This window comes from Macrosteles quadrilineatus, unplaced genomic scaffold, assembly GCF_028750875.1.
Source record: "Macrosteles quadrilineatus isolate MER2022 unplaced genomic scaffold, UCM_ALF_1.0 Scaffold_6__1_contigs__length_79288215, whole genome shotgun sequence".
In the NCBI taxonomy this organism is placed as follows: Eukaryota; Metazoa; Arthropoda; class Insecta; order Hemiptera; family Cicadellidae; genus Macrosteles; species Macrosteles quadrilineatus.
The window spans coordinates 25,691,186-25,703,559 of record NW_026542599.1 but is presented as its reverse complement, the minus strand read 5'-3'; the positions used below and the strand labels follow the sequence as shown (position 1 = coordinate 25,703,559).

Here is a 12,374-nt window from a genome sequence, read left to right as displayed (position 1 = left end):
ACGTAAACTACTCAGCACAGTTCCGATACTGGGAAACTGGTTGGGAGGAATGCGCATGCGCCGTCTTCCGCGTACCGAGCGAAGCCGAAGATGCCCGAACAAGGCCGAACCAGGACCTCCCCGACTTTCACGGCGGCTTCGCCACTTTGTATGGCATTCCTGCGTTCTTCACCCGTGACGTCATTATATAGCCGATAATCCTGTGGAAATTAAATTGTTCCACTGATGGGGCTTTCCGGATTGAAACTGTAAATTAAGACATCAAATCTGCCATGCCTACTGGATAATATAGTGACTTATATGCATGTAACACGTACAGACACGATTTTATGCAAGAATGCTAGGTGTCTTGGATATTGGCGTTTTATTATTTTTAATTTACAGCTTTAATGGTGGTCTTGGTTAGTAGAACATTATAAAATACAAAAACGCATCACAATGTTAGGTAAATGCTGAAGAAACTTGTTTGTACTAGGAAAAATTGAAATAAAAACCCAGTAAACAAACAGTATCTAGTGAATTTTAAATAACTGTACATGGATAACAAACGAGCAATCCAATGATTTTTCATTTAAAATTGTTGACTATACAACATACAAATTAAAACCAAAAACCATTTGCCTTGTACACATACAACAGAAAAAACTCTCTGAGTTACTTTTAAGAAAGTCTAGCAGCAAATCAACTAAATTTGAACATGAAAAAACCAACTGCAGCACAACAAATAACTCGTTCGCGACTATTTCACCCAACTGAAGTTTCATTTCGCCGTTCCCAAAACTGTCAAAGGTAGAGTCGTGATAAAGACATCGACCACCTGAGGGCGTCTTAATTTGTGGAAATGACCACACCGAAGTGATTTCTCGCCGGGTGCCGCCATAAAGACTCTTTGACAGCTGAAAGGCAGCTGTGACTCCGACCCAGGAGCGGTTAGAAGTAAGAAGTCAAGACGTTTGTGAGGTTCCTAGAACTTAAAGGGCGAAAACGGGCGACCGACGTCTATTGTGGCACGCATCTGGGGGTCTAGAAGTCAGAGATTGCGAACTGATAGCTCCTCGCTATAATGTGATTCCTTCTCAGAAAGGGTAGACTTTGGAAACCCAACTTGGTGAATTTTGCTCACGTATTGAGGATATGTTTCAAGGCTTTAAGATATATTTTCTACTGGGTTGACTTTTTTCGTCGTGTGTAATATTTGTAACCTTCTTCTTTGAACCAGTCGAATCAATTAGTCGATATAATGAAACAGGTGAATCTTGTATCGAGGTTTTCATTGTGTTGTGAAACAGGTGTATCAGCTATTATGTGAAAATCTTAAAGTGGAGTTTGTACTGTTCATAAGGATTATCGGACACAATTTTGTAAAACCCGTAATTCCTTTGGAGTTCAAATCACTCTCAGAAATAAAAGGGAAAAAAATTATTACACGTGGTGTAAAATTTCAAAGTAAGCACATGTCAGGATTTATGAATGTTCGCAGTTATATGTAAAAACGAATGGAGCGTCTGAAGGACAACAGACATGGAAAACAACCGAATTAAAAATAAGCCAATTGATAAGTAAAGGAAATTGAATCAAACAAATCGACCAAAGATATACGAGGCTGCTGGCGTCGAGGTGGGCCGCGGTGTTGAGGTTATGTTTGGACAGCTATCAGCTGAGTGGGTGGTCAGCCAATCAGCTGTTTGACATCCCCCCTCCACCACTGCCTTCTAGATGCTGTGGATTGTCTTGCAAATGTATAACAGAAATAATTAATTTCGGGAGTATTCAAAATTAACCAAACAAAATTATTGGGTTAGTTTTACTGTCGAATACCAAATCAACCTGGAGTATAATCGGAAATTCCCAGGGTATTTTCTAACTATGCGTTAAAATGTGAAATCAGACAGAAGTAGAAGGCGTCCCATAGCTCCGATTCCTTTCAATCCGATTCACGCTTCGATTTTAAAACTAGTTTCACTGTAAGATTTAAAGATTTCCCAGTTTATAAGTGTTGCAGTTGGCGGGTGGCAACCGGAAGAGGAGATGGCGGTTATTAACAATACCGGAAGTAGCTTGCGCGTGTGTGACACAGCGGCGGAATACGCAACTAATCGCTAATATTAACATTGCACTATGCATCGGACACATCCGTCCTAGTTGCAGCAGTCTGTGCATAGAAGTTGCAGTTCGATGGATAGAACCGCAATATATTCAGGAGACGGAGCTAGTTTTGTATTATTAAATCATTAAGTGTAAATTGTGAATTCAGGAAAACCCGAATTAAACCACTATTAATTTTTTAGATTTTTATTAATTTACCAGCAACTCTGCAATCCAAAACAGAATCATCCAAATCAGTGTTCGTTGTCTTCAGTGAAGTAGTTCTCAAAGATACCAATACAGTACGTCTCCACGCTAGTTCCTACTTTTGCTGTAAAACGGTCGAGCTAGTTCCATTGATGAAGTCATTACTGGGAACAAAAACCGTGAAATTGCAGCCCGCTAATATGCAGCGGAAATGAGAAGATACTTCAAGTGGAAAAATCTTCCAATTGAGAACCAATCTGTTTCAGCATTTGTCAACACGACCGTCGGACCGTTTCAAACGATCGAAGTGTTCCAAACTATCAAAATGCATAATATTAGTAATATTATTTTTTAAATATTTTTAATGGATAACTTGGAGCTTGAATGTGTCAAACTAAGTCCGTTAAGCCGAATGTGTATGTCACGGCAAAGCGTTGTGTATTTTTATATAGGTATATTAACAGTTTTAACTGTGGACAAAGCTATGTTCTAATAAATTCAACAATTACGAACTAGAAACTTTACAAGTAGTTCACGTTGGGAATTGGGAAACGAACGAAAAAGAACCGGGTCTAGTTCTTCAAAATACTTGTGGGATTGTGGGAAAACTACTTTACTATATGGTTTTCCGGTTTACCTAGGACGGAAAGAATAAAAAATCTAGCCTACAGTTCATCTATAATATCTATCCCCAAGCCAAATTGCATTCACATATCCCAAAAACCTTAGTGATAAAATTCGTATGCATAAGTATATTTTAGAGGGGGGGGGGAAGAAAAATGGGTTTGTTCAATTTAGTAGCTTACATCCATACTCAACCCATAAATTACCTAATATCACACTGTCTCTATAAAGATTCTTTTCTTTAAAAAAAACCTGGTTGCACAGCTTTCTTGTTTCTTTGCAGAACATAATTAATGAATCCTACATTTACAACAAGTTCCATTGGCTTTTGAACGCCACTTCCACATCCTTACTTGGGAGTTCTTAATATCGATCCCCGACGGTAATACACCGTGGCCTGGGTTCTTTTTACCTTTACAAAGCCAGACACAAATAACCGTCCCCATTCAGGTCTAGCCGTCCATAATTCCTCATTCCCTCACAATACGCCACGCACGACCCGGTCCTGTGTGCTGGCTCCACTAAACGTCTCAACACCTGAACAAATCCATCTACGTGGAATGCCGAGGTTTCATCCACGTTCGATACAGCTTCAGCGGGATTTTGAATAGTTTCAGTGCCTTGGAGTTCTGGCCACATTACATTACATGAGATCCCAAAGAGACTTTCGTCGTGGTAGCTAAAATCATATTAATTTCTTCCGTTCACCGACAAAATTATGAGAGCCTCAGTCAAACGCATTCACCACTTCAAAGATTTCTCTAACCTCGTCATCTGCTTTGGTGATTAGTGATTACCCCCAATAAAGTTCAACAAAGTCGTCGAGAGATGTTTACAATCCGTTTCCGTCCGTGTCACAACTGCGGAGGGAAAGATAAAAGAGACTTCGTGACAAAGCGAGTGATCAGAGGGCTGTAACGGAAATAGAGAGCGGACAGTCCAGGCGGAACACGCGACCAGTGAGGCAAAACTGACCACGAAACCAGTCGTACCAACTACAACACTAACACTAAATATACTTCATTTGGACATTATACTATATAAAATCCTCTATGGACCAGTGATGCAAAACTTCCCACAAAACTAGTGGTAGGCCTACCAACATTGAATACTTCACTTTGGTTGTTAGATTTTTTTTAATTTTAGAGATTTACAATTTACCTAACTTTAATTTAATTGAAAACACCGATACATTCTTCTTCATGTCGAACAGGGCTCTGTAACGACGCAAACACTAGTCTAAACCCGTTAAGTAAGTAGATGAGATTACTACTTTTGTAGACTACCAGCGAGAATGACCAATGACTCAAACTTCCGCGAACCGGTGGCGACAGTGGTCCGGAGGAAATGGAAAATGAAGTAGTTGGCCCAGTTATGAGAGGACTTTTCCTGGAAGTCCACAATGAAAAGTAGTTAAGGTAATAAATATGTTTTGTTTGAGCGGACCCCTCAATTAGGCCAAGAAGGCTAGCATTAGTGCCATTACAGGAGGCGGGTCGAGACTGATGGATTATTAAAATATAATGACTGCCCGAGGTCTTCCCTCTGCACCGTCCACATTCCCGCATCAACTTCCAACCTCCCGACATCCGCTCCGTCCCACCCTGGGGAGGTGGCCTTTACCGGACCGTGCAAGTCTAGGGCAGAATCCAAAGGATGGGCTTTGGAACTTATCACTAACTCAAAGTTTGCTTTGTAATCCGAAGCAGAACTTGACACTGTACTCGCAAAACGAACGATGAATATGTCCAAATGTTTAGTACTACCAGCTGCAAAGTTGATTTTCGCTACGAAAGAGTTTAGATGGCTGTGCACATCAGCCTAACAACATTTGAAGACATTACTGGTTCATCACAGTACTTCAAAATGTGTATTTGGCGAAAATATTTCTTTAATGACACAATTTGTCGGTAAGCTGTTTATCAACGCTAAACGAGTAAATAAACACGGATATTTTTATCCATGGTTATAGCTGAAGAGGGCTAGACGGAGAAGAAAATCATCAATTCGAGTTATTTATATGGTCCAACAATCTCCATGAGCCCTGAATGTGCAGAGTTCTAATGGAAGAGTTAAATATCTTGGCTAGACAATTCGAAAAAAAAACAGTACCGGAGTTAAACTAAACGACATGGAGGTGAGGTCTTGGTTTGGGTATTTGATTATTTTGTTCATGCCTTAAGAGTAATCAAGTTTGCCATAACTTGCGAATTCTGAAATACCTTTTGAACCAGAACCAGCGACCTCTGAAGAGGAAATTCGAGAAACCGAGTGATTCCAATTACTTGCTTGTACTCCGACACCGTCGCTACCTGGAAGCCCGGACCCATACGCAAGCTGACGTATAACCGATACAGCTCCTTCGGTCGAGTGGAACCATTAAAATGCCTGCTGGCATGCAGCTCGGCGTGCGTTCGAGGAACACAATCCGGCTGTAGCTTCCACACAGCATCCCACTAACCTACTGATCCTTCATCGCAGCGCGTCTTGCGTCACAGCGCCTTCAACATGGATCTACGGATCTTCCTTAGACGAAGTGTGACCGATCATCGAGGGAACAATTAATCTTGGAACTAAAAGGAGGCAATCTGTCGAAGAGCATAATCACTCCCTTAACTCAAATATGGGTGTTACCCCAGATCAGATTAGATTTTTATCGTATCGGCTCTTATTTTTTTCAAAATCCAATGCGCATTTGAAAAGCTTACTCTACATTCTCATGAAACCCACAGAATAGGCCAAATGGCCACAGTAATCTCAGACACCTTTGATACTAAACAATAATTTTCATTGTATAACAAATTGACAATATGTGATTGGCTCTCTCTGTAAAATCTTCTCAATTGCCAGTGACGAGTGACAACTGGGTCTAGAATATAATTTTCACAATGATTCACCAGAACACTTCCGAAATTTATGTGAGAAGTGCTAATTTTTACTACCTGCCGACTTGATGAGTGTATAAGTAGGCAAATACAGTATAAAAAAAAACAATAATCAAAAACTTAACAGAAGAAGGTGGTTTGGGGAACTCGTCACGATTTGGCGAACTACCGGCCCATTCTCATACTGTAAAGACGTTCAAAGATTCGTAAATATCTGGCTACTGTAAATCATGTGAGCAATACTAAGATCAAACACATGCGTATTTTCAGTGTATAGGCATAAGTAGGCATGATTTAGTATTATGTAAGCTTTCACGACAAACAGAACCTAACAGAATAGAAAATGGTTTTGGACATAGACAACCAATACGGTTTGGCAAACTATCGCCTCATTTCCATACTAGAAATACATGAAAAAGTTCGAAAAAATCCGTGACTGTAAATCTGTCAATAAAGACATGAAATTATGTGACAACCAAGTCGATTCTAAACCCCTACACAGAAGAAAGTGGTTTCGGACAATCAATACGATTTGGCAAACTATCGACCCATTTCCATACTCCAGACATTCGGAAAATTCTAAAAACCCCGACCGTAACTGTAAATCTGCCAATAAAAAGATAAACTTGGGAGACGACCGTAAATTCCTAGTCGGAGCCAGGAGTAGGTTATGTGTAGAGTGGGCGAAGGCGCACCGGACCACCCCGTAGCGCACTGGGTGGCCGCACTACTACCCGTCCTGTGACCATCAAGCGCGACGTACTAGCCGTCCCAACAACATCGTCCGCTACATTATACATGCTAATTTGAGACCAACTTAATTGTCTGCTATCTGAGCTAGATCGGCCGCGCCCCGGCTCCCTTTGTTGGTCCAGAGGTTTAGGTACATTCATTGAGTGGGTAGGACAGGTCCGTTGTGGATAACTTGTTCGAGAAGTTAAACGTGTACAATGTAGTGGTGGAAAATGTTGCCACATGTATTCTGGTTGACACTGTTGTATGGGCAATAGTGGGCGAAAGTTACTTTGGAGGTTTCAGTGTATCTAAATATTAGCTGGACTGCTGGACACAGTTATTGCGTGTATCGTCATTGCGAACACTACAAGTATCCCTTGAGTTGAATTACAATTACTGGCATTTGACAGCGATCCTACAAGGAGTCTAATACGGTTATTCAAAAATAAAATTACTCGAATCGTCTATGTGTATGGTGTCTAAGTAAACAGTTAAACAAAATAATATTTATATAATTAAATTTAAAAATAGTTCCACATTTAAATATGTAGGTAGTTGGGAACTTTGAATACCCACACGGTACAAATATTTCGATACATCACGCTAAACTGAGTTTAATACCGGTTGATTAAACTATTGTTAATTCAAGTAAGCAAAAGCTAGAATATGTATACAGTAGTTCTAAATCCATCATCTATATAATAATGCTTGCCGTTTCTTTACAACCTTTTTACTCAGCTCGTGTGCATCGCAATGGAAATCTACGCATACTGTTAGAAAGATATTTGCCTGTATATGTTCAAAATCCATTTATAAATTAAAATAGGCTCAACAATAAGCACAAAAATTGAATTTTAAATTTGAAAAAAAAAAACAATAACATGGGCCTTATAGGTTGTCATTCTGGTGACGAAATGTAAACAGTAAATAAAACTAAAGAAATTCCAATCATATGTTTTATTTACAGCGGGGGGTGAAAATAGAGAAGTCTGTACATTACATATTTTGGTCGAGTTTTTGACCACTGAACGACCTCTAGTAATCAACTATGTAATCATAAATCAATAATTCCGCCAGCATCCCTGTAGTCAACTCCCATCCAATTGTGGACATATCCTCAGTGTGAACATATTGTCAAAACAAAACCCTCTCTACAGTGATAAAATTATTTGAATTACTGTGCTACATAAACTATGTGAAGATCCTCCGCTAATGTTTAAAGCATTCAAAGAACAATTTGGCCTAAATGGCTAAAAGATACTTTTTCATTGTCAGAAAATTGTATCGACTAAAGTACAATTTAAAAGATGCACATTGTGTCCGCCTTTTGAGATCGGCCATTTTTAGATTTTTTGGAAACCCTTTGGTCTAACATCTACGATCCAATCATTGTTACGCCTGTGTGTGGAGGTGGCGCGGCGGTTGTTTTGAGACATGAAACCCTCCTCCTCTGGACGAGGAATGTCCGCATCAGGCTACACGGAGTTGATGACTTCATCTGTCTGTGACTCCGGGGTCTAGGGTTCGATACCCGGCAAGGCAGAATATTTTACTCATTAAAGCTATAACATTTTGTTTTGCACGGGAATGAATTCCCATTGAAAACTATCGGCAGAGTAAAATGTATTAAAAATCTAAGATGTACATTATAACGGTAAATCATTCTGGAGATACAAGTTAAGTTATGGCAATGGGGGATATTTACAGTATTGATATGTATGAGGAAAAAGTGTGTAATTTATTTGGGAAATAATCGTTTTAGATGCAACGTGGTGTGAATACGTGTGTAGGTGCTACGAATAAAAATGGCAATTGTTAAAAATCATACCGTATAACACGTTTTGAAAATCGCCAAAAAATCCAAAATTACACAAATATTTAAATCAGATTTTTAAAAATCCTCTAAGTAACTGTTATGACATGACACTGCGGTCATAAGATTACTTGTATGCAATTATAATTTTTTCAACAAATAACTATTTACGTAATTACTACCTAGAGAGAGTTAAAATATAACAAATTAAGTTAGAAAGTGAAACCAATTAGTTTTATCAATTAATTAACATGTTTAACTTAGCAAATTACAAATTAACAGTTACAAATTGAAAAGCTAACAGTCTTTAGGATATTACAAAATAGAACAGTTTAGACGTCTTTTCTCTCAACGACGCAGAAATGATTGGTAATAAAACCGTTCAGACATGAAGCAGCAATTGGGCCAGGAAATAGCTCGGAACGTCCTCTCGTAAAATCCATCCAGTCGAGAAGGAACGGGCAATGTGCAGTGAGGTCCAAGGATAATTCACAAAACACAAATAAGTAATTCAACTGAAATAAACCGTTTAGAGAGAAAGAACAGACTCGTTTATGGCGTACGCAAATCGTATGGGATCCCCGTGAAATTTCATCAGTCGGAATTCATCTCGTGTGTCACGATCTTGTAGGTAGTTTTAGGTCGGAAATAAACGGGAAATCTTGACGAATTTGTAGAACAAAATTAAAAAACTAGAAACTAAGGAGGACGGTTTCAATATTATTTTCATAACGAACAACTTTTCATCCATTTCAGCAAGTTTTTTTTTGCGTTTCTAGACACAACTTTTCGCTGTCGATTTTGTCGAACTAACAAAACCGATTAAATTTGGAGACCCATATCCAGACGGCACCTGTGCTATAGCCACACGGGACATCCAATGATTGACGTTAGCATCTAAATTCCTACACCCACGGTTCGTCAAGCGCATGACCGAATTTCAAGTACCTATTTTTGCTTCAGCAGATGCTTTGCACGTTATCAAATTGATTTTACTAGACGAGAACCCAAACCCTGCCCTGTTCACTTAAGAGTTTTAAGTTGCATGCGTATTAGTAAGGGAATGATCTGCTTCGAACGCGGCTCGGAAACTGCGAGTGTCGCGTTGAAAACGAGCAACACTAGATAGGCAAGTATGTTCACAGACTTACGTCAATATGGATCAACATTTGGCATGCCTCTGATTCAAGAGAGGATTTTACAACGTCTCAAAAGTGTTGGAATACACATTTATTCCCTAAACCCCAATATTCTCTGTCCTCTCTGCAGACACGTTTTCCATGTTCTCGAAGGCGGCAGGTTGTCGCGTAAGACGATCGACCGACGACCGGCTGGCCGGAAGCGGACATGAGGGTATCGCTATAAGGGCAGATGTTATCTCCTGATCAGACACCCTCGCAACAATGCATTATCACCCTCCTCTGACAATGCCCTGACCAGAGGGTTCTAGGAACATCCAGAACGGACTGGGACGCTAGTTGATTATAACGGTGCGGTGCGTCCTTTGAGGGGTCCGACAACTCCCCTAGGGCTGGTGTGAAATAGTTTCGTCTGTCAGGCGTAACATCTGTATTGGGGCTCTAACGTAACCTTGGAGATGGGAAATTATTCAAATATGAGTTAGTCTTTTTCTTGTTTCCTAGGGTTTTTAAACAAATCGTCTAGGGTTTTTAAATTTCCGTGTTTATTTCTTCATTTTAGTTTCTTATTATTTATTTCGTATTCTCAATGACATCCCACTTTTTCACTTAATAACCAACAATGGGTCAATTTATACTGCAATAGCAATGGTATCTTGCTTGTTTATGGAAAAGGCACATACACATCAATCGTGGTACTGCAATAAGCTAGCTTACAAATAATAACAGAAACTATATAAACTCACCTTCAACCCACAACTGCTCGGCACGTGAGTGTATAACAGCTGATTTGAGTCCAACACAGAAAGACGAAAGAACGAGTAAAGCGACGAACAAAACTTTACCGGCGTGACGATGTAGAAAACAACCCAGCTGGAACAACTGTGACTGAAGTCGAGCCCGGAACCATAAAGCAGTTCTGCGGCCCTCAGCTCTGCCCTGGAACATATCATGGGTGTCAGAATAAGTGTAGATGTTGTCTAGGAACAGGAGTGTCAGGAACAACGGAGAGGAAGAATAAAGAGCTTCAAAATATATTAGTAGAGATTTTGTTGAGGAACAGGAGGTCATAAGATTGGCAAAGGAGGATCAGGAGTGCCAGAACCAACGAATAGGAATGGTAGAGTTTTAAAATACAGTATTACTAAAGGATTTTTTTTAGGAACAGGAGGGTCATAACATTGAAAAAGAAGGATCAGGAGTTTCAGAACCAACTCAGAGGGGATTATAGTTTTAAGATATTAGTGAACATTTTATTGAGGAACAGGAGGGTTATAACATCAGTAAAGAAGGTTCAGGGGTGTCAGAAAAGGTGGATATTTTGTCGGAGTGTCTGAACCAAATAAGAGGAAAGTAAAGGTTTCAAAATATTAGTAAACATTTGGTCGAGGAACACCGGTGGAGAAGGAAGTAGGAGTGTCAGAATATTAGCGGAGATTTTGTTTGATCAAGATTAGAACACCGTAGGTGGATAAGGAGCATCTTAGAGGAGCTTTTGAAGAGGAACAGGAGTGCCAGAAAACTGGGTGGATCAAGAGTTTCAGCATTTTAGCGAATATTATATTAAAGAACATAATGTCAAAACACCGGACAAGAAAGATGATCAGGAGTGTCCGAATATTGGGTTTCCAAATATTACATTAAGATAAGGGATAAAGGTATCTGGGACGAGGAGGCAAAGAATATTAAGATGTATATTATTAGGATTATAGTTTAACTATTTTGCATTGTGATATCAGATCAGTTGATCTACATCTACAAGAGTCTAATCAGTAGGTTCATAGTGAATGAGAATAGCATAACAATGTTTTGAAGCCTCTTAACGTAAACACGACAAGGAGGTTAAACACATTGGTGGTATAAAAATAGGACATGACTCACGTGAGAGAAAGTCCCACAATAGTGGTCTAAACTGGAGCATTACGAGAAATATCAAAATAGCACAAAGTTGTAGGACCTACATCCAAATACAAAATTAGGCCCTAATTGTCTAAGAAATAGCTAAGAGGGTTACCAACAGTACCTTTATAACTGTGCAAGCGTGATTAATATAAGATGTAATACAATGTATACCCACGAAAATTACTATAGAGATCAGTATTTTGCTTTACTGATACAATCAAAACAATCTAACCTTCAACAAAACCACAGTCTACAATACACTCACCGGGAACGATCAGGAATCACGGAAATCAGCACAAAAATCTCAGTCGCATTGCTACACGTAAATTTGCAAAACCAGCCATAAACGACACAGTCCTTAAGAATGGGACTCGAATAAAATTCCAGAGAAACTTAAACCATGTCGGAAAGGGTGTTAAATCACATGTTTCAAGTGATAAAGATTGCGTTAAACGTCCGAACAATTTATGGACGCAGGTTGTCGTAAAACGTTCAAACCGAGTGTGGCCAGGGACCACACACGTTCAAACATGTCTGTCTGAGCGTCTGTCTGTCTAGCGCTCAGTAATTAGATTAAAAGTGTCCACGCGTCGCGGGTGCGGCTAGCTAGCGTCTTGGCGCTGGTCGAACATACAGATGCCAGCTCACGACGTCACGGACACAAGCGGGTCGTCGCTCGCAGGCAAGACCGTTGGTGGAACTTAATTTGATCAAAATAAAAACCTAAAATGTTGAATATAATGTAAATTTCCAATAACGATTCATTGGGTTGTAAAGCGTATGATGTAGGAAACTGATTCGTTAATTCGGTCAAAGGTGTGCAGCTTAAAACGATTAGCCTGATTAAGAAAATAGATTACATAATTTTTTAGCACGACTACATTATTTATCTGACACAATTTCAACATTTATTTTTAGTTGCATAATCGTTATCTATCAGACCATAATTTGGGAATAGATCGATGCTTGCTTCTTCGAATATTT

General features: G+C 39.5%; 1 protein-coding gene across 1 annotated transcript in view; it reads right to left on the bottom strand.

The window, feature by feature from the left end:
* LOC128997054 (protein patched-like) overlaps positions 1-12,374 on the bottom strand; it is a 34,182-nt gene that overhangs the window by 17,870 nt on the left and 3,938 nt on the right. The window contains exon 2 of the mRNA XM_054422635.1: positions 10,235-10,427. Coding sequence (XP_054278610.1) covers positions 10,235-10,427 — 193 coding nt within the window. The remainder of the gene's footprint in view (positions 1-10,234; positions 10,428-12,374) is intronic.